A 20968-nucleotide genomic window follows, 5' to 3' on the forward strand; every position below is an offset into this window, starting at 1 on the left:
CAGTGACAAATTCCTTTGAAATTTCAGTTCCGTATATAGCTTATCCAAAACATCAAATTAAGCATCGTGATCCATAATTAGAAGCTTGTCATTCCCAAAAGCAGAATTTAGTTTCTTGTCGAATAGGTAAATATCAAATTTCAACGTTTGCAAAGAAAGTTTGGTTCTTCATTCTTGATGTTCAAATGGTCAATTCGATATTATTGTTAATTAACTTAATACAAATATTCTCCTTTTCAAACCAAATATTCAATAATAATATGTACGAAAATAGTCATTGGTCCTCGACGACTATAACAAAACACAGAGTCGTCGAAATTTCTCTTCTCCTTTTCGTATTTTTTCAGTTCCAGTTACATTCCAATTTCTTCGAAACTTCTCTTCTCATTTTACGCGTTTTTGCTTCAATAAATAATCCAAAGGATCGGAGCTTGCTTTTCAAATCATACTTTCTTCAATACCAGTCTAAGAATACTTTCTTCAAGTTCAAGCATTTGTGATCTCTCATGGCTTTGTCTTCTTCTTTGTCTTGCATCAAGAGATACCAAGTCTTTTCGAGCTTCCACGGTCCAGATGTCCGTAAAGGGTTTCTCAGTCATTTACACAGTGTCTTTGCAAGCAAAGGTATCACGACTTTCAATGATCAGAAGATCGACAGAGGCCAGACGATCGGACCTGAGCTCATACAAGGGATTAGAGAAGCTAGAGTCTCGATCGTTGTGCTCTCGAAGAAGTACGCTTCTTCCAGCTGGTGTTTAGATGAACTTGTGGAAATCTTGAAGTGCAAAGAAGCTTTGGGGCAGATTGTGATGACTGTTTTTTACGAAGTTGATCCGTCAGATGTTAAGAAACAGAGTGGAGTGTTCGGGGAAGCTTTTGAGAAGACTTGTCAAGGGAAAAATGAGGAGGTGAAGATCCGATGGAGAAATGCTTTGGCACATGTCGCTACCATTGCTGGGGAACACTCTCTTAATTGGTATGTCTCAATGAATTTAGTGCTTTTTATTTTTCTCAAGCAATTTGTTTTCGTAAATTTAGACCAACCAGATCTATTTGGTTTTGCTTTTGTTAGGGATAATGAAGCAAAGATGATCCAAAAGATTGTTACAGATGTTTCAGACAAACTGAATCTCACACCGTCGAGGGATTTTGAGGGGATGGTAGGGATGGAAGCTCACTTGAAAAGATTGAACTCTTTGTTATGCCTGGAAAGTGATGAAGTCAAGATGATTGGAATTTGGGGTCCTGCAGGGATTGGTAAGACTACCATTGCTAGAACTTTATTCAACAAAATCTCTAGTATTTTTCCGTTTAAATGTTTTATGGAGAACCTCAAGGGAAGTATTAAGGGTGGTGCTGAACATTATTCCAAGTTGAGCTTGCAAAAGCAACTTCTGTCTGAGATTTTGAAGCAAGAGAATATGAAGATACATCATTTAGGCACAATCAAACAATGGCTACACGATCAAAAAGTGCTCATCATTCTTGACGATGTAGATGATCTTGAGCAATTAGAGGTATTGGCTGAAGATCCTTCTTGGTTTGGTTCTGGCAGTCGGATCATCGTTACCACAGAAGATAAGAATATTTTGAAGGCACATAGGATTCAGGATATCTACCATGTGGATTTTCCATCCGAGGAAGAAGCTCTTGAGATCTTATGTCTCTCTGCATTCAAACAAAGCTCTATACCAGATGGTTTTGAAGAGCTTGCCAATAAAGTAGCTGAGCTTTGCGGCAATCTTCCATTAGGCCTTTGTGTCGTGGGTGCATCTTTGCGTCGGAAGAGCAAGAACGAGTGGGAACGTCTATTATCTAGGATCGAATCTAGTCTTGATAAAAATATTGATAACATATTAAGAATCGGATATGACAGATTGTCAACGGAAGATCAATCTCTATTCCTTCACATTGCATGCTTCTTCAACAATGAAAAGGTTGATTATTTGACAGCCTTGCTAGCTGACAGAAAGTTGGATGTTGTAAATGGTTTCAATATCCTAGCCGATAGATCTCTCGTGCGTATATCTACCGATGGGCATGTAGTGATGCACCACTATCTACTACAAAAATTGGGTAGACGGATAGTTCATGAACAGTGGCCTAACGAGCCCGGGAAACGTCAATTTTTAATTGAGGCAGAAGAGATTCGTGATGTACTAACAAAAGGAACAGTAAGTTTAAGTTCGTACATATATAATTCTAGATATTGCCTATTTTTAGTGATAACAATCTCATCAGTCTTCTTTGGGAATATTTTGTAGGGTACTGAATCTGTCAAAGGTATATCATTTGATACATCCAATATCGAAGAGGTTTCGGTAGGTAAGGGGGCTTTTGAAGGAATGCGTAATCTCCAATTCCTAAGAATCTATAGAGACTCTTTCAATAGTGAAGGTACTTTGCAAATACCAGAAGATATGGAGTATATACCTCCTGTTAGGTTACTACATTGGCAAAATTACCCAAGAAAAAGTCTTCCTCAGAGATTCAACCCGGAACATCTCGTCAAAATTCGTATGCCAAGCAGCAAGCTCAAGAAGCTCTGGGGAGGAATCCAGGTTGGTATTTGGTTATTCTTTCTTGTGCTTCTAATGATTCAATTTAAATAAATATGATATTTTCTCATTTGTTGTGTTTAACATGCAGCCCCTTCCTAATCTCAAGAGCATAGATATGAGTTTTTCCTATAGTTTGAAAGAAATCCCAAATCTTTCGAAAGCCACTAATCTCGAGATATTGAGTCTTGAGTTCTGCAAAAGTTTGGTGGAGCTTCCCTTTTCTATTTTGAATCTACACAAACTGGAGATTCTGAATGTTGAAAACTGCTCTATGCTAAAAGTTATTCCCACCAACATCAACTTAGCATCTCTTGAGAGACTCGACATGACTGGTTGCTCGGAATTGAGAACTTTTCCAGATATCTCCAGCAACATCAAGAAACTCAATCTCGGAGATACAATGATAGAAGATGTCCCTCCATCAGTTGGATGTTGGTCTCGTCTTGATCACCTTTACATTGGCAGCAGAAGCCTCAAGAGATTGCATGTACCACCATGTATAACTTCGCTAGTTCTTTGGAAAAGTAATATAGAGAGTATTCCAGAAAGCATCATAGGTCTCACTCGTCTAGATTGGCTGAATGTCAATAGCTGCAGAAAACTCAAGTCAATTCTGGGTCTCCCCTCCTCCCTCCAGGACCTAGATGCAAATGATTGTGTATCACTCAAGAGAGTATGCTTCTCTTTCCATAACCCAATCAGGGCACTCAGTTTCAACAACTGTTTGAATCTGGATGAAGAAGCAAGAAAAGGAATCATACAACAATCAGTGTACAGATACATATGCTTACCAGGTAAAAAGATCCCTGAAGAGTTCACTCACAAAGCAACAGGGAGATCCATAACCATCCCTCTGTCCCCTGGTACTCTCTCTGCTTCCTCAAGGTTTAAGGCTTCCATTCTCATTTTGCCAGTTGAGAGCTACGAAACTGATGATATAAGTTGTAGTTTAAGAACCAAAGGAGGTGTTGAAGTTCATTGCTGCGAGCTTCCATATCACTTTTTGTTGCGTTCTCGGTCAGAACACCTGTTTATATTTCATGGTGACTTGTTTCCCCAAGGAAACAAATACCATGAAGTGGATGTGACTATGAGCGAGATTACATTTGAGTTCAGCCACACTAAAATCGGTGACAAGATTATTGAGTGTGGTGTACAGATCATGACAGAGGGAGCTGAGGGTGACAGTAGCAGGGAATTGGACAGCTTTGAAACTGAGAGTAGCAGCAGCCAAGTGGACAACTTTGAAACTGGAGGCAACAACAATCACCACACCGATGGAAATGGAGATGGAAACTATCAAGCAGAAGGTTTCAAGTTCTTTCAAGATGAAAACATCAAAACCAGTAAACATACTGGTTTTAGGAGTTGGCTTCGGGAGCTTGGTCTTAAAGTGAAGAAGATGAATTCTCATGGAGTCTCATGAAGACCAAACCAGTTTTTGGCACTTTCTTAGCTCCTTAATCATCTTCATAAGGTACTCTCTCTTAAATAACAGATGGAGATGGAGAATATGAGCCTGAAGCTGTTAAGCTCTGTAAATGTAGATGAAAACATCCTTGGTTGTTGGATTTAGTTTGGGAAGTTTAAGGGTAGACGAAGAAGTACAAAACATGCAACTTAGGTCGTAGGATACTTATGATTAGGGATACTTTTTCGCTTGAGTATATCTGTAATGTATTAAAAATTAGTTATGCATTTGATCGGTAAAGCTTAATGATTACTGATTCTGGACATTAGCCATTAGTGAAATCGAGTTTATTCCCGTCATTTGTAAACTTGTTATTGCTTTAGGTCTTCCCATTAACGAGCATAAGTATTTGGCATACACTAGAGACCAGTTTCCTTACTCTCTGTTGTTGATTTGGTTGTTGATGTGTTGTATGGATTGCTGTAGAAGATATATTGCTTTGTTCTTTAGTCGTTGCGATTCTTTGGGGTCAATCTTAAGAGATGGTTTTATCTGAGTCTGCAGAGTGATGTTAGAATTGATTCTGGTTAGAATGTAGATTGCCTTAGCCATCTAACGTAAGCGTTAGAAGCTTATGTGAATCAATCTATCAACGCTTAACATTATATTCTTTCTGTTTAACGTAAGGGAACATTAATGCCATAGAGACTGCAAAGGCAGAAAAAACAGAGGAAATCGATATAGTGCTTTGGCAGGGGAGAAACGACGTCTATAGACCCTGTTTCTCTACTAAGGAGACGTGGCATCATATTTGAAACAGATCAAATAAAGTTGCATGGCACAAAGCTGTTTGGTTCCCTTATGCGACTCCAAAATTCTCGTTTTGTGTTTGGCTAGCTGTCCTTAACAAATTATCAACAGGAGATAGAATTGAGAAATGGAACATCGGTGGATTGTGTGTTCTGTAATAACATGTTGGAGACTAGGGACCATCTGCTCTTCTCATGTGTTTACTCCTCAGCAGTTTGGTCGGCCGTAGCAAAGAACATCTTCAAGTCCAGATACTCTACGGATTGGAGCAGCCTTATCTACATCTCTAAATGCAACATAATCGGATAGAGAGATTCTTAGCTCGATACATCTTACAAGCTTCAGTCTATACACTTTGGAGAGAGAGAAATGGAAGGAGGCATGGTGAGGACCCTAACCCTGCAGCTAGACTCATACGGTGGATCGACAAGCAAATGCGCAATGCTCTTTCATCCATCAAAGAGATGGGCGATCGAAGATATGATACGGGACTACAACTGTGGTTTGCAACTGCAAATTAACCTCTGTTGATCTTTAATTTTCTCAGCTGTTTTCAATCTAAAGGTGCACTTGTTGTAAGAAAGATATTTTTACTTTTGAATATAATTTAACATTACATTCAAAAAAAGGAGATAGGGAATTTCGACGATTCTCCAGAGATCAAAACTAAGTACACACAAAGAGACCATATGGTCCAATCAGTTCCAGATACTCGGTGCATTGCCTTCTGTTGTGAGCATAAAATGGCAAACCCTATGAAAGAAGGTTGATAGCATTAGAGAAAACCATGAACTGATGATACTTTTACTATTTTTTTCCGGATTGATTGCATCTTAGAATCATAATCCTGTTTCTATTTGGCCTTAATTAGCTGTTTAAGTACTAAGAAAAGTCTTGTTACCTTGTGATCTAGTTACTTAGCTGTTTAAGTACTAAGAAACGTTTTTTTATCTTGTGAATTACTTAAGAATCATAATCCTATTTCCATCGGCCTTAGTGAATTACTTTATACAGTCTTCAATTGGCCTTGAACTTGGATCTTAAACTTGCATTAATGGAGACTTGATGGAGTTTGGAGAGCTTCAAGAATATTTGGCGGCTGAGACTGGTCTATAAAAGTTTCTCTTGGTTCAAGCCTAAACTGGTCATTTGAATGAGTCTTGTAAAATCAAAAAGATAGACTCCGGAAAACTCTCTCGGGCACTTTTCTCGAGGCTGCTCAGAGAAGTTAACGTTTTCAAAAATAACAGATCTTAACCACTTTTTTTAACTATTAACGGAAACTTTCTCCGGCTCCCTCATCTCCGACCGTGGTTTTGAAGCTTTCTTCCGGTTACTCTTTCCTGAAGTTCTTGTCGGCTCGTCCCCGGACACCCCCTGCTGTTGGTGAGTTCTTATTGGATGGAAATGTTGTTTTCCCTCTGCTTTAACGAGGTTATGCGGCTGGGACTGCTTGAGTTTGTGCTGATCCGGATGGAGGTGTTCTCCCTCTAACCTCAGCTTCAGATTCTTCTTGGAGCCTAAGTGCTCTCCTTCCTGCTTTTCTGCAGTTTTTACATGCATTCGGTTCTATAACTCCAGTGTGCTACTGGTTTTTGGCTTTGTTTAGGTCACGTAGTAACTGGTCTCTTGTTTACCTGCTCAGATAGGTACCACTCATAGACGCGTAACGACCCCCGATATAGAACCTCTCTTCAGTGTCACAATGTCGCAGAAGTTCTCTAGAGCTGAGAAGGAGAAGTGGGTTACTGGAACTAACAAACCGGCTAGGCGTTCTCCTGTTAGAATTCCTGAGAGCGACAACTCCTCTCTAATTGAAGCAAACAAGTTTACTCTCATTGGTAGGGTTACAAATCCCCTGATTCAAAAACCTAGAGCTGTGGTAAGCTATTTTCCTCAGTTTTGGAATCTAGACTCTGTAGTGTCTGGCAGAGATCTAGGAAGGGACCGTTTCCTCTTCAAGTTTGAGACTGAAGAGGCCCTTCAGTCAATCTTAAGGAAGGGCCCGTACCACTACAAGAGATGGATGCTGATTCTCCAGCGCTGGGAGCCTATTGCTTCAGATCTTTTTCCGGCACTACTCACCTTTTGGGTTAAGATTCATGGACTACCTGTTCATCAATGGACTCCCCAAACCATCAGAACTATTGGAAGTGAACTGGGTCAAATCACCGGAAGTGAGGCTGGTATCGATGCTGAAAATGGGAGGATCCGTGTCCAGGTCAATGGGCTGGAACCTCTAGAGATGACGTTGCCTATCCGGATGCCTGCGGGGGAGGTCATCACAGTAGAACTGGAATATGAGAAATTGGAGAAGCATTGTTTTACATGCTTCTCTCTCCTTCATGAAGAAAGCGACTGCCCTAGGCTTAAAGGGAAACCAGCCAACCCACTCAGGGTTCTTGGAATAAATCAGCAAAAGACTCTCCTCAAACTGGAGGCTGAAAAACAAAAGTCTGATCTCAGAAGAGGAGTGGTCAGACACGCTAGCTCTAACCTCATCAGAGATTCAAATCCCAGACCGTCTCCTGTGGTCACCCATCGGGAGAGTAATTCCCATCATCACCAAACCAGACGCTTTTCACCTGGCCGAGGGAGAGAACATGGAAAACAGAGAAGATCTCCCCAAGACTTCTCACCTAATCAGAACTCTCGCTATCCCTCTTACCACCATAGGGATAATCGATCCCCTAATAACAGTGCCAGACATTCTCGTTCCAGACCCTTTCACTCTGATAACTATCACTCTCAGGCTCATTATTCGCATACCCCTTACCATAAAGTACCTTATTCTAAGGATCCTTCACCTGCAAGAACAGGAGTTTCTGGAGCCCATACTCCGGTGCAGAGTAAACCCTCCTCTCCCTCTCCTCGTCCAGCGGGTTCTGCTGGTAAAATACTAAGTTCAAAGGGGAAGGAAATAGCCTCATACCCATCTAGGAGTCGTCGTCCTGCTCTGGAACGCATCGCTCAGAACACCTCTCCGGAGGTTCAGCCGCGAGTAGCGGCGGTCAGTTCTAACTCCAATCGCTTACAGGAGGTCGCCATTCAGTATCTCGAGGATACCAACCACTTTGGTGGTACCACTAATGATCCAGGTGAGTCAAGTAAGGTGGTGAGATCTACCTCTCATTTACCTCTGGAAGCTAGGCTGTCCTTTCCCACTACTTCTCAAAACTCTCAGCTGCAAGAAACTAGAATCCACACTTCCCTAAGATTGGGCCCTCAAGTGGAGACTGTTACGGTTACTATCCCTACTGCTAAGCCGGACAATAAAACCACAAGAAAGAGGAAGACTGCAGCAGAAAGAGCACTAGCTTCAGCTCTGCCAAGAGGTGCGCGCAGCCCTCTAAAGGGAGCAAGCCTAAAGAAACAAGGAATCATCAGAACAAGAGGTAAGCAATCACCTAAGAAAAGACTGAGAACAGACAACTTACCTGAGATTCAGGATAGCTCTCCTCCCCCCCCCCCCCGGTTATGATTCCTGCTATCACAAAGAATGGAGTGGATTTTCAAAGCAATCCACATCCTCTTCCTTAGCGATAACATCCTGGAACTGTCAAGGATTGGGGAGCTCCATGACAGTTCATAGACTCCGCGAAATGCGCCGGAGTTTCTTCCCGGAGGTGTTATTCCTTATGGAGACTAAGAACCAAGATGAGTATGTAGGTCGGGTGTTCCAATGGCTGGGATATGCGCATAGTTTCACAGTCCCTCCGTCAGGACTTAGCGGGGGATTGGCGCTTTTTTGGAAACACGAAACCGACCTTGAGATTTTGTCATTCTCCCCAAATTTCATTGATGTTAAAATTCAGGTAAAGGCAAAGTCCTTCTTTCTTACTCTGGTTTATGGAGATCCTGTCCAACAAAATAGAAGAGCTGTATGGGACCAAATCTCCTCCCTAAGAGGCTTCTCTGAGGAAGCTTGGCTGCTAGCTGGAGACTTTAATGAGCTATTGGATAACTCAGAAAAAAGAGGTGGTCCTCCCCGTTCCCAAAACTCCTTCATTAATTTTCGTAGCTTTGTCTCCCAAAATGGTCTCTGGGACCTTAAGCATTCAGGTAACCCATTTTCGTGGCGAGGAATGAGGTATGACTGCTTGGTTAGACAACGGTTAGATCGAGCCATGGCAAATAATTCTTGGTTGGAGAGTTTCCCATCGGGTCGAGCTGAGTATCTGCGTTTCGAAGGATCAGATCACCGGCCTGTAGTGATTTTTGTGGATGAATCCAGGGCTAAACGTCGAGGCCTCTTCCGCTTTGATAATAGACTCCGGGAAAATAAGGATATCCACAAACTTATTCAGGATACCTGGAGTAACACAAGAGAGACCTCAGTTCTCTCTAAAATGAACAGCTGCAGACTAGAAATCATAAAATGGACCAAACTCCAGAATTTGAATTCAGCCTCCGCGATTAGAGATTACCAAATGGCTTTGGAGGAGGCTCTCTCCTCGGACCCTCCAGACCCTGAAGTCATAGGAGATCTCACAGTAAAACTTGAACAAGCGTACAAACTTGAAGAACAGTTTTGGCAACAGAGAAGCAGAGTGCAGTGGTTGCATAGTGGTGATCGGAATTCAAGTTACTTCCATGCTATCACAAGGAACCGAAGATTCCAGAACCGCATCACTGTATTAGAGGATTCTTCAGGAGTGCCTAGACATGAGGATCACCAACTATCCCAAATAATTTCGGAGTACTTCCAACAAATCTTTACCTCAGAATCAGATGGAGATTTTCGGGTGGTTAATGAGGCAATTGAACCTATGGTTTCCCAAGAAGACAATGTCAGGCTAACTAGAATACCAGACGCTGAAGAGATTAAGGTGGCAGTGTTTAATATTAACGCAACCAAAGCCCCAGGACCCGATGGGTTTACAGCGGGCTTCTACCACTCTTACTGGCAGATTATTGCACCCGAGGTGATCCGCGAGGTTCAGCTTTTCTTTAGCACTAGATCTTTCCCACGACGTATGAATGAGACCCATATCTGCCTTATTCCCAAAGGTTTGGGACCACGTAAAGTGGCTGATTACCGCCCTATTGCTTTGTGCAATATTTTCTACAAAATTGTAGCTAAAATTCTTACCAATCGAATGCAACAGATCCTTCCAAAGCTGGTATCCGAAAACCAATCCGCTTTTGTCCCCGGTCGAGCTATCTCCGACAATGTCCTTATAACTCATGAGATTTTACATTATCTCCGACTCTCCTCAGCTACTAAATATGGCTCAATGGCGATTAAAACCGACATGAGCAAAGCGTATGATAGAGTAGAGTGGGACTTCCTCAAAGCAGTTCTCATTCGTTTTGGATTTCATGAGATTTGGATGGAGTACTCGAGTGTGTCACATCCGTCTCGTATTCATTCCTGCTGAATGGTGCTCCTCAAGGCAAAGTTTTTCCGACCCGAGGGCTGCGACAGGGAGATCCCTTATCGCCGTACCTCTTTATCCTGTGCACGGAGGTCTTATCTGGGTTGTGTAAAAGAGCCCAACTCTTAAACCAGCTCCCAGGCATCAGTGTATCTCAAAATGGTCCACGCATAAACCATCTTCTCTTCGCCGATGACACGATGTTTTTCATAAAGTCGGATCCAAAGAGTTGTTCCAAACTTGCTGAAATACTGCTAAGATATGGCAAAGCCTCGGGGCAAAGCATTAACTTCCACAAGTCTTCGATCACCTTTTCATCCAAGACCCCAAACGGAGTAAGGAGGAGAGCTAAGAGAAGTTTAAAAATCACAAAGGAGGGAGGGGCTGGTAAATACTTAGGTCTCCCTGAGCATTTTGGACGCAGTAAAAGAGATGTTTTTGGCGCAATTGTCGACAAGATCAGACAGAAATCTCACAGCTGGGCGACTCGCTTCCTCTCCTCAGCTGGGAAACAAGTTATGCTTAAAGCGGTGTTGGCTTCGATGCCACTCTATGCCATGACCTGCTTTAAATTGCCCATCTCGTTGTGTAAGAAAATTCAGTCCCTGCTAACACGTTTCTGGTGGGATGATAAGCCTGACAAAAGAAAAACATCTTGGGTGGCTTGGACCAAGCTATCGACGCCTAAAAATGCTGGGGGTTTGGGCTTTCGTGATATTGAGAGATGCAATGACTCCCTGCTAGCCAAGCTGGGGTGGCGCATCATCCAAAATCCGGATTCCTTGTTAGCTCGCATGTTGACTAGCAAATACTGCAGAGACTCCTCCTTTATGGAGTGTAAGATTACTTCTAGACCTTCTCATGGTTGGCGTAGCATTATAGCAGGCAGAGCGATATTAAAACAAGGGCTGGGATGGCTAATCGTTAATGGAGATAAAGTCAACCTCTGGCAGGATCCCTGGCTATCCATCTCGAAACCGCTGACTCCTGTTGGACCTGCAGCTAGAGAACATCAAGAACTGAAAGTGTCCCACCTGATTAACCAGGTTACAAAGCAATGGGACTGGGAACGTATCTCTCAGATTCTCCCTGGGTATGAACCCCTCATATCACAACTGCCTGGACCAGCTTGCAGAGGAGAGGACAAATTGGTCTGGTTACCGGTTAAATCCGGTTGTTATACTTCACGCTCAGGATATGGACTGACCTCGGTGGAGTTTGTGCCACCAGCTCTTACGCGCTTCAATTGGCAAAGGCAACTTTGGAAACTGCCTACTATGCCCAAAATAAAAACCTTCCTGTGGAAAGCGGCGAGAGACGCTCTTCCAGTGGGGCTGCAGCTAGTGAGAAGGCATATTACGCCTCAAGGAGAGTGTCATAGATGTGGGGCTTTGGAGTCAACCACACACATGCTATTTCATTGTGAATTTGCGGTGCAGGTCTGGAACTTGGCTCCTATTCAGATGGAAAATATCCCTTGGGGGTCTTCAGTCACGGATGCTCTGAGTCTACTCAAGAGGTCTCGCAACCTTCCTCCGTCAGGATTACATAAAGCGTGTCTGTTTGCGTGGATCAGCTGGCACATCTGGAAGGCAAGAAACCATCTGATTTTTAATAACACCAATTACTCTGCGATAGAGATAATCACGAAAGCAGTGCAGGATGCACGGGCATGGCAATCAGCCCAAATTATTTGTTCGGAAAATCGAGGAGTGTCATCTCCTTCATTAGTTCCCCCTCTTTCTACACAGGGATTCATCTGCTGTGTAGATGCGGCGTGGCAGGCACAGACGTCGCTAGCTGGCTCCGGATGGATCTTCAAGACAGCCACAAATCTAGAAGCGGAGTCGGGGCCTTACTCAGCTGGATGCATCCGCGTTCATTCAGTCCTCGCGGCGGAAGCTTGGGCCATTAAGTCGGCCTTGTGTCATGCCTTGCAGTTAGAGAAAACTGAGCTCGTGTTGTGTTCGGACTCAAAGACTTTAGTCGATGCTCTGACTTCCAATACCCAAATCAATGAAGTCTTTGGGTTACTTGAGGAAATTAGATCACTTCAGACTAGTTTCCTCTCCCTATCCTTTCGTTTTATTCCTCGTATTGATAATGTGATAGCTGATTCTGCAGCAAAACTCTCTCTCTGTAGTTTTGGTAACAGTGGGGGTTTCTTCCCTGGAACTCTGTTATTCGGTTAAGTTTATTGAATGAATACAATTGGTTTGACAAAAAAAAAAAGAATGAGTCTTGTATTATTGATTGATGTTTTTACTTTTTACTTTTTAGTTATTAGTTATTTACGAAGAAGGTGGTACCCTTCAATAGAGAAGAAAAAGATAGAGCAGCTAATAAGAAGAATGTAGAGAAAATACATATCAATAATGTTTCTCACTAGGGGTGACCATAAAAATCAATATTCAACTGGATTTTCTTCTAGGCCATTCTTCGGAGCAAATTACTTGAGGAGACGATTCGGTTAATCACGAGACTCGTAATACACATGAGCCGTATGTTCAGTGGCTGCTCGTTGCCGGTTTGAAAATCGCCTGTTTATAATCATCATCACCTACTGTTTGAGCACATTTATAAGTTACTGTTTAAAACAATATTAGTTTATGAAATTTATAAGAAGTTGTTTTCAAATCCTAATGATACATTATTATTGACTTTGAGTATACAAAATCTATACAAACTCTTCTTTTTTTTAAAAAAAATGTCTTGTATGATAAATTTATTGCGGTAGTTTTTAACATTCGTCTATTGTTCTTGCAGTGAACTCATCAGATCTGTCAGTACATCTATTTGTATCCTTAGAACCCTTGCAACTTTGTAATAAATTTTTCAACTGGAGTAGTAGTAACAGCAACCACTACATCAATGGAGATCAAAAGACTATGAAACTTTATAAAAAAAAAAACCACAAGCCTACATACATAAAAGATGGCTTAAAACAAGAAAGTAGAAACATTAGTAGGAATAACTTAAAACATTTAAATGATTTGAAAAGCAGAAATTATTTTCTTGTTGAATTAAGTAAACTCAAACTCCAGCGTTTGCAAAGAAAGTTTGTTTTTTGATTTTCAAGTGTAGCTCCAAGGCCCATAACTTTGATAATAGTAAAAGCCCAAAGGCCCAGATATGAAAAGCTCGCTTATCTTTTTTTCTTTCTATGACACGGTGATGATGCGAATGAATCGTGTGAGAAGAGAGACTGAAGAAGAGCTACAAAAAATGAGAGAGCTCCTGTGAAGTGACGAAGAGACGAAGAAGAAAGAGAACATTAATGGCGGCTACTCCGTGGTACTTTGTCGCAGTACTTCTCACCATTCTTACCAGCTCTCAGGTTCCAATTTCCAACCCTAATTCTCCAATTCCTTTCTGTACTTCTCTTGCTAATTATGATTGAATCGAGATTCGTTTCCTCTATGTTTCGACATTTCCTGAACTCTTAGAATTTCGGCGACTTTATAGATCTAGAAATTGAGTTATCGTTGGTGTTATTGTCGCCAAATCTAGTTCTGGATCATGTATGTCGGTTAGAGTGTGATAATTGCTATTTTCCACGGCTTCGAACAATGTCATGTTAGATCGGTAGATTCGATTATTCCAGTTGATTCTGCTGTTAATTTGCGAGTGCTTGATTGATTTGATTTTTCGATATTATATGTAGCTGAAGAAGTTTAGTGAGAATTTGTTTTCACCAAAAGCTGTTATTAGTCTAACACAAGTCATGATCATCATTCTTTATGTTCTTCTGGCTTTAGGTTTTAGATAGAAACTGAACATAATTCACTGGATAGATTCGAAAATGAGAGAAGTTTTTGTTTCCATTCTCTCACTGTGTAAACTTTATGCCTCAGGGGATTCTAACAACTCTTTCTCAAAGTGATGGAGGTTATAAGTATGATTATGCTACTGTTCCCTTTCTTGCTGAAGTTTTTAAGGTATTTTCTTCTTCTCTAAAAACTTGATGACTGGTACTGGATTTTTGCATGTCGTATTTAGCTGCTGAGTTTGTTTTACTATTGTTAATTTCTTCTGCAGCTGATCATTTCTGGTTTATTTCTCTGGAGAGAGATGCGGACATCTTCCTCAACAACTTCAAGGATTACTACGGATTGGAAGAGTGTGCGATTATTTGTTATTCCGTCTCTTATTTATCTGATACATAACAATGTGCAGTTTGCTACATTGACTTATGTGGATACGTCCACTTATCAGATAATGGGTAATTTGAAGATTGTGACCACTGGCATACTGTTTAGGTATCTGTTTTGTGTGCCTTCTCTTTCTCTGTTGTGCTGAGTTCTCTCTGTTGATTAACTAATTTGTAATCTGTCGTTGTGATAGGTTATTTTTGAAAAGGAAACTATCTAAACTTCAGTGGATGGCAATTGGTCTTTTAGCTGTTGGAACAACTACCAGCCAGGTGAGGTGATGCATACACATTAAAATTGTGTATGCTATTTTCCTTTCTATCTTATTACTCATAGTCTTATGTTTTTCAAAATGGTTCATGTTATTCTACTTAGCTGGTAGCTCACTAGTTTTTTACTGGTAATTTAAAAGCTAAGCTGGCATCGAAATTTCAACCATTCAATTGGATTGTCGTTTCAGGTTAAGGGTTGTGGAGAAGCTTCTTGTGATTCTTTATTCACGGCACCAATACAAGGTTATTTGCTGGGCATCCTCTCAGCTGGTTTGTCCGCGCTAGCTGGAATCTACACAGAGTTTCTGATGAAGAGAAACAATGACACCTTATACTGGCAAAACTTGCAGTTATATACGTAGGTATCTCTTCTTTGCATCAAACTTTCTCATGCCTAGAGTATTATTGTCACACTTCTTATTCAACTTAAAAGCCTCGTCGTTAGGCATAAGGCGATGATATCCAGTTCAATCATATCTTTGCTTTCTTTACTCACCAGGTTTGGTTCACTTTTCAACGTAGCTCGACTTATAGCAGATGATTTCAGACACGGGTTTGAAAAGGGTCCTTGGTGGCAACGTATCTTTGATGGGTACAGCATCACCACTTGGCTGGTAGTTCTGAATCTCGGATCCACTGGCTTACTGGTCTCGTGGTTAATGAAGTATGCAGACAACATCGTCAAGGTGAAAGATCAATCTTGTTCTTCATAATCAACCAAAAGAATGTTAAAAAAAAAAACTGTGCTTAAATTCACATTTTACATTTTTCTTCTAGGTTTATTCTACATCAATGGCGATGCTACTTACTATGGTTGCATCCATATACCTTTTTAGCTTCAAACCGACACTGCAGGTTTGTATATGATTTATCTTGGATCGGATCTTCTTTCCTGTATTCGTCTCATTTGTCTTCTTTACCTGAAACAATCCTGCAGCTTTTCTTGGGTATTGTCATATGCATCATGTCACTCCATATGTACTTTGCTCCTCCACACACGCTCGTGGACTTGCCCGTGACAAACGAAGCACATGCCAAGACCTTAAAGCAAGTTGTCGTAGAAGAAAAGACAGATTCTTGAATTAAATTGGACGAAAAGGTTAGTTGAACACATAGAAAACAATTTGCTAAGTAAATGAACACAATGATCTTCTTCTAGCTTCATTTCTATTAGAGAATGAGAAACTTGGATGTGAGTTCTTTTGAAGAAATGATCTGATAGTTTGTTTATTCACGTACCGATTCTTTTCTTTGTAAATGTACATCGAGGTGCCTAGAAATAGTAAATTCGATTGTTGAAGCCTGTTGTTTACTTTTTCTTACGCTGATGATATGTAAGAAGTGTCTACCAGATAAACTATTGTGTTCCTTTTTTTGACCGGCTGGTCTGATATGTTTGGGTCATCTGGAGTTGGTTCAGGTTTGGTTTATAGGCATTGAGCTTTTGTATAGGAGTTGGTTCGGGTTTGGTTTATAGGCATCGAGCTTTCTTAAGTGTGGACGTTCTCAAGCACGACGCTATTACGGATTCGGAAGAAAATAAATGTTATACCACAAAACACAACATATAGAACAAATTTGATTTAGCTTCCATTCTTGTTTGAAACAATGGTCACATGTCGTAAGCAACACAGTACAGATTGACAATAAAATCATTACCTATGTAACTTTTGTTTTATATCCCGTCTTTTTCCCCCGCATATTTTCGTTGGTACGAAGTTACAAATTGATGATAATCAATCATTTTCTTAATAAATGGTAGTTTATCCAATTTTTTTAATACGATTTCGTATCTTTGCAGTGCAGATCAAAACTTAAGAAAAAATGTAGTTGAAGTCTATTATACTAGTGTGACAGATTATGGCCACGAGTCACTCTATTCCATTGGTTCTTATTATTTATGACACATTGGGGAAAGTGAAATGCTAAGCCAAATCCGTAACGATAGGGGCACTTGTATTGCAAACATTAAAAGAACACGACGTACTAGTCGTCGCATGCATGCAACTAGAAAGATTTAGATGTTTCCAAAGAATCAAGAATGGGTCCATCTTCCCTCATTTAAACCCATTTTATCCCCAACGAAAATTCAAGAAACGATCACACTCCTCCTCCACTAATAAATTCGATCAAATATTGAGCTTTAGATAGATGATCATTAGGGTTATTTTGACCAATAGAGAATCTCCATTAACTTGCATTTTAAGTCTGATCATAAACCTGAGTTAACGATGTTCAACGCATAAACTTTGATAATTTAGAAAATTGAATTATTTTTTCCATCACCAAGTTGCCTTCAACACTAAATTCGATCGTAGTCTTTACAGTTACTAAGGAACCAAGAAGAAGAAGCATTAAATTCGCTTTTGTTGTGTGAAAACGAAAACTACCAAAAATTCAACGAAGCCAATTAATGAGAAATACAAGACACACAAAAGAGTTATCTCAGTGCATTTAATATGTGAAGTGATTAATATAGCAGCCTCCAATGTTGAATTTGTTACAATCAAGGGATTAACTAAGAAAACAAAAAACAAATTAAATTGGCATCGAAGTAATATAGTATGACCTTGAAACTGTAAATCAACACTTTAGTGATTTTAAAATCTTCCTAGAAACAGTCATAGCCGTTTAACTTTTGTTCTTGTTTGACATTTTTCTAAAAATAAATAAAATCGGGCTTTAATTCATAGTTAAAACACAATTTTATTTTCGACTGAAGTTTGTGTGTTTAACAATGAATTAGAGGTATTTTAGGCATAAACCATGAGACATTAAGGTCGAGATAACTTGGGGTCTCGGGTTGTGTCTTTTCATTTATTTGTCAAAAAGCAGCTGTGATTTGGTTACTATGTGAGGAAATGTTATTAAAAGTTAGTAATGAAATATATAAAAGTCATGGTATTTTTATTCATTATCAAGTGTATGTGAAATACACATACTTTTGGACATACATATAGAAAGAATTAGATTTGTCTATTACAAATTTATATCGCATTTGATGTAGTCGACGACCGAGATGAATCAAATGAACAAGATACATAAAAAAGACAAACATTAACACACAAAAGAACAAAACTAATAAAATTAACATAGTATCAAAAAATGAAATAAAGAAAAGAAAATTTCAAAATCTAGTACGTGCTTGCATCTACATGATCCAACGAAGTTCTTCGCCTATCCACAATATATTGTTTTGCCTATATAAACACATCTCCCATTTCCTCATAAGAAACCTCAAGCCCTAACTAAAATCTCAAGATAAACCTATAGTTGTCTTGTCAAACAATCAAACCCTTTTTAGATATAGAAAATGGGAATCAAATTCAGCCAAGGTCCTTCGAATACAACCATTCACAACAGAAGTCATCAAGATGGTGAGGATCAAAGGAACGAGACGGCGACGAAGATCAATCATGACAAGCCTCAAAATCAATCAAGTAGCTTTCAGATTCCACTTCATTATCCAAAGTATACAAAGAGTGATTATGAGAAAATGCCAGAGTGGCAATTGGATCGGCTTCTGAGAGAGTACGGCTTGCCGGTTATCGGAGATTCTTACGAGAAGAGGAAATTTGCCATCGGAGCATTTCTCTGGTCGTCGGAGAACGAGCACTAGATCATATGTTATCGTAATAGACGTCATCGTTTCATATGGTACTGTTTGAATAAAGATAAGTTGGTGAAAGCGTGGAAAAGAAACATGTTTGCATGTAGATATTATCCTGGACATGTATGTTTTATATAATATATATATATGTATTAATGTATTTGTATATATGGTGTGTTTCTCTACTCTCCATGTATGTTACCTCATGGGCACGACATTTGTAATAACTATACTAAGCTTAATAATTTTCTAGCGTTTTCACATATACAATTAAAAATAATCATTATTTAGTTATTCCAATATTTTTTTTACAAAACAGTTTTTATAATTGTGAACCAATAGTAATCTGATAAGTTTCATTATTTTGAATTATTGCATCTTGAAGTTTATAAGTTATTAATATCATTCAATTAGAAAAAAAAAACTAGAAAATCAATCTTAATTTGTGAAACAAAATTAAAAAAGTTAGAACATCAATTTATTAAGAACAAAATGGAATATATATGTGACAATATTTTGCTTTATTATTTTACTCTCCATCTAAACATTCTTATTTTTGCGATTTTTGATATACTAGTATGTGATTAAAAAGCGAGAAGTACTTTTAGAAACACGAATCCATGAAATTTCTTGCAACACACATGACACATCCAATATACTTGTACGAGTGTGTGTTAAATATTGTGGATTTATAACTAAAGAATAATTGACAGTTAGTGAATTGACTAAAACAACTGCTTTGGTGGAAGACATGTTGGCAACCTTAGGGCTGTTAGTTTGTTTGACACTGCAGATCTATTTCACGTCATGAATGGTTTTGGCGTTTTTGTTAGGGTTTCAGGTCTATTTCGTGCAGATTCAAACGTATACATGGATTTTTTTTAATAAGTAAAATAGGATAGTTTGATTCCGTTACAAGTTCAGCATGGACCTATCAAGCTCCACGCTCTATGATGGACGTGTATGTGCTTATTCGAATGACCATCCGAAACAGAAATTTTCACGAATTGACCACCTTTATTCGTTACGGGATTCACCCATACACGTGAACGGGTAATGACTGTTTTAAATTGTAATGTTTATTCCAGTTTTCAGTATGTACACTTTGCTTCTTGTTATCTATATATACATTTTTGCAGCCATTTTATGAAATAAATCTTGGATTTGGGATTTATTTACAGTAGTTGTCACTGGCATTTAATAATTGTTTTTGATAATTAGAAAGAAAATCTTTGAATTAAATATTTGACAATCTTCCCAAAATCTCTCCACATTAACTACACGATTAGTTACTAAAATAAACTTCCGAAATATTTAATATCATTTAATTACTACAAAATTATCATTTTTGATATTGTTTTTCTACATGACTATAATAATTCGATTATAATCATTAAACCGCAGAGATATTTGATAACATTTAATTACTACAAAATTAAAAAATATTTAGACAATGATTCATAAACATATCATAAATAAAACCAGTGAGTTTTTTTTACGGGGCGGATTGGCGGGACGGATTTGACAGGACGGTACTTAATAACAATCGTAAACTATAAAATAAAAATATTTTATAGATAAATACAATTTGCAAACTTTTATATATAGTAACTTTAAAAAATAAATTGTCTCCGCCGTATACCGCGGGTTAAAATCTAATTCTTAGTATATTTTCTTTGTGAAAGAACAAAATGCACTAATTGAAAGAACTCGAATACGCCTGGACAAAACTCAAAACAATTTAGCCTTCAAGCAGCAAACTCAACCGCTTATCCACATGACAAAATTAACCATGAAAATCAATCGGTTTTTATAGGTACGTAGTGTGGTAGTGACAATGTACATGCATGACGTTGAGTAACTGAAATTGAGAAAACTTCTTAAAAAGTTTAAACTTACAACAATTTTATGAAAATTCACCTCAACTTTTGTAAAATTTTGGATATTTTAATGAGAGATTGAGAGCATATATGTACTTGATGAGTAGTTTTAAAAATTATTATAAGAATTTGAGTGCACCTTTAATTTTTAAACAAAGTGTTTTGAATAGTGATAAGGAATTTCGTTGATTTATCTGATTCACCAAATAGTATTTTGTTAGTAAATAATGAAAAAAAAAAAAAACCTTATTAAAAAAAAATTATTAACCAAAACTTTAGGCGTATAACCAAAAATTAGCCAAAAACCTTAGTAAATAATTATGCGTTTTCGTTACCTTTAGGCTTTCACGCTTTAGCTACCGTTCCTTTTGAGTTTGCTTCGATTGTTAAAAAATGATGCATTTGGGTCAATGTGACAAAGACGAATTCTTGTATAATTGTTTTGTTTAAGTTTTTAATAAATTATGGGAGACATTGTCTCCCCATCACTACAAAAAAAAAACTAAGAAACCTTGGAGCGGAAAGTACGTAGTGCTTCTTCTATTGAGTAACACCTACAAACACAACAAAGCAGCAAACAACATAGCTCATTACGAATTAAAGAGACCAAACCAAATAGCTACGAACAGAATCCCGTGGAGACCTAATCTCTGAGCAGTGAGCACTAGACAACGGATGACATTTTTTGTAACATCCCCAAATCTAAAATGTGGGCCATTTTGAATTACAGCCCATTAAGGCCCAAACATAAATTCGTAAAAACTAGGAGGGTTTTGTCGTGTGTGCATAATGTATCACCCTTCTCGTTTGAGCCGCAAAAGAAGCTTTGAGTATATATAAATCCAAAAGCAGCCAGCTAGCCACCACCGCGGGTGGGAGCGAGAGGGAAGTTGAA

At 39.0% G+C, this 20968-nt stretch overlaps 3 protein-coding genes and 1 pseudogene across 6 annotated transcripts; all 4 read left to right on the forward strand.

Annotated features, from left to right (window-relative positions):
- Window positions 1–291: 291 nt before the first annotated feature.
- On the forward strand, window positions 292–5488 carry AT5G41750 (Disease resistance protein (TIR-NBS-LRR class) family). 2 transcript variants are annotated; one of them, NM_180786.3, is made up of 5 exons: window positions 292–976; window positions 1073–2174; window positions 2265–2561; window positions 2650–4038; window positions 4660–5403. In NM_180786.3, the coding sequence occupies exons 1-4, from the start codon at window positions 507–509 to the stop codon at window positions 3985–3987; spliced, it is 3207 nt and encodes a 1068-aa protein (NP_851117.2). In that variant the 5' UTR covers window positions 292–506; the 3' UTR covers window positions 3988–4038; window positions 4660–5403. The 2 variants fall into 2 exon arrangements, with proteins under 2 accessions (NP_851117.2, NP_198990.3); NM_123540.5 differs by having other exon boundaries at window positions 305–976; window positions 2650–5488.
- Window positions 5489–6487: 999 nt separating this feature from the next.
- Window positions 6488–12352, forward strand: AT5G41755 (annotated as a pseudogene; the record flags this gene model as incomplete). Its single annotated transcript has 1 exon — window positions 6488–12352.
- Window positions 12353–13309: 957 nt separating this feature from the next.
- On the forward strand, window positions 13310–16369 carry AT5G41760 (Nucleotide-sugar transporter family protein). Of its 2 annotated transcripts, NM_001036915.4 has the most exons (9): window positions 13321–13497; window positions 14015–14098; window positions 14199–14419; window positions 14505–14583; window positions 14772–14941; window positions 15083–15269; window positions 15361–15438; window positions 15521–15682; window positions 16004–16369. In NM_001036915.4, the coding sequence occupies exons 1-8, from the start codon at window positions 13438–13440 to the stop codon at window positions 15662–15664; spliced, it is 1023 nt and encodes a 340-aa protein (NP_001031992.1). In that variant the 5' UTR covers window positions 13321–13437; the 3' UTR covers window positions 15665–15682; window positions 16004–16369. The 2 variants fall into 2 exon arrangements, with proteins under 2 accessions (NP_568596.1, NP_001031992.1); NM_123541.5 differs by having other exon boundaries at window positions 13310–13497; window positions 15521–16290.
- A 1132-nt stretch (window positions 16370–17501) lies between these two features.
- Window positions 17502–18529, forward strand: AT5G41761 (uncharacterized protein). The gene has a single exon (NM_001125881.2). The coding sequence runs from the start codon at window positions 17897–17899 to the stop codon at window positions 18200–18202; it is 306 nt and encodes a 101-aa protein (NP_001119353.1). The 5' UTR covers window positions 17502–17896; the 3' UTR covers window positions 18203–18529.
- The last annotated feature ends 2439 nt before the right edge of the window (window positions 18530–20968 follow it).

Source organism: Arabidopsis thaliana, chromosome 5 (assembly GCF_000001735.4).
Source record: "Arabidopsis thaliana chromosome 5, partial sequence".
Taxonomy (NCBI): Eukaryota; Viridiplantae; Streptophyta; class Magnoliopsida; order Brassicales; family Brassicaceae; genus Arabidopsis; species Arabidopsis thaliana.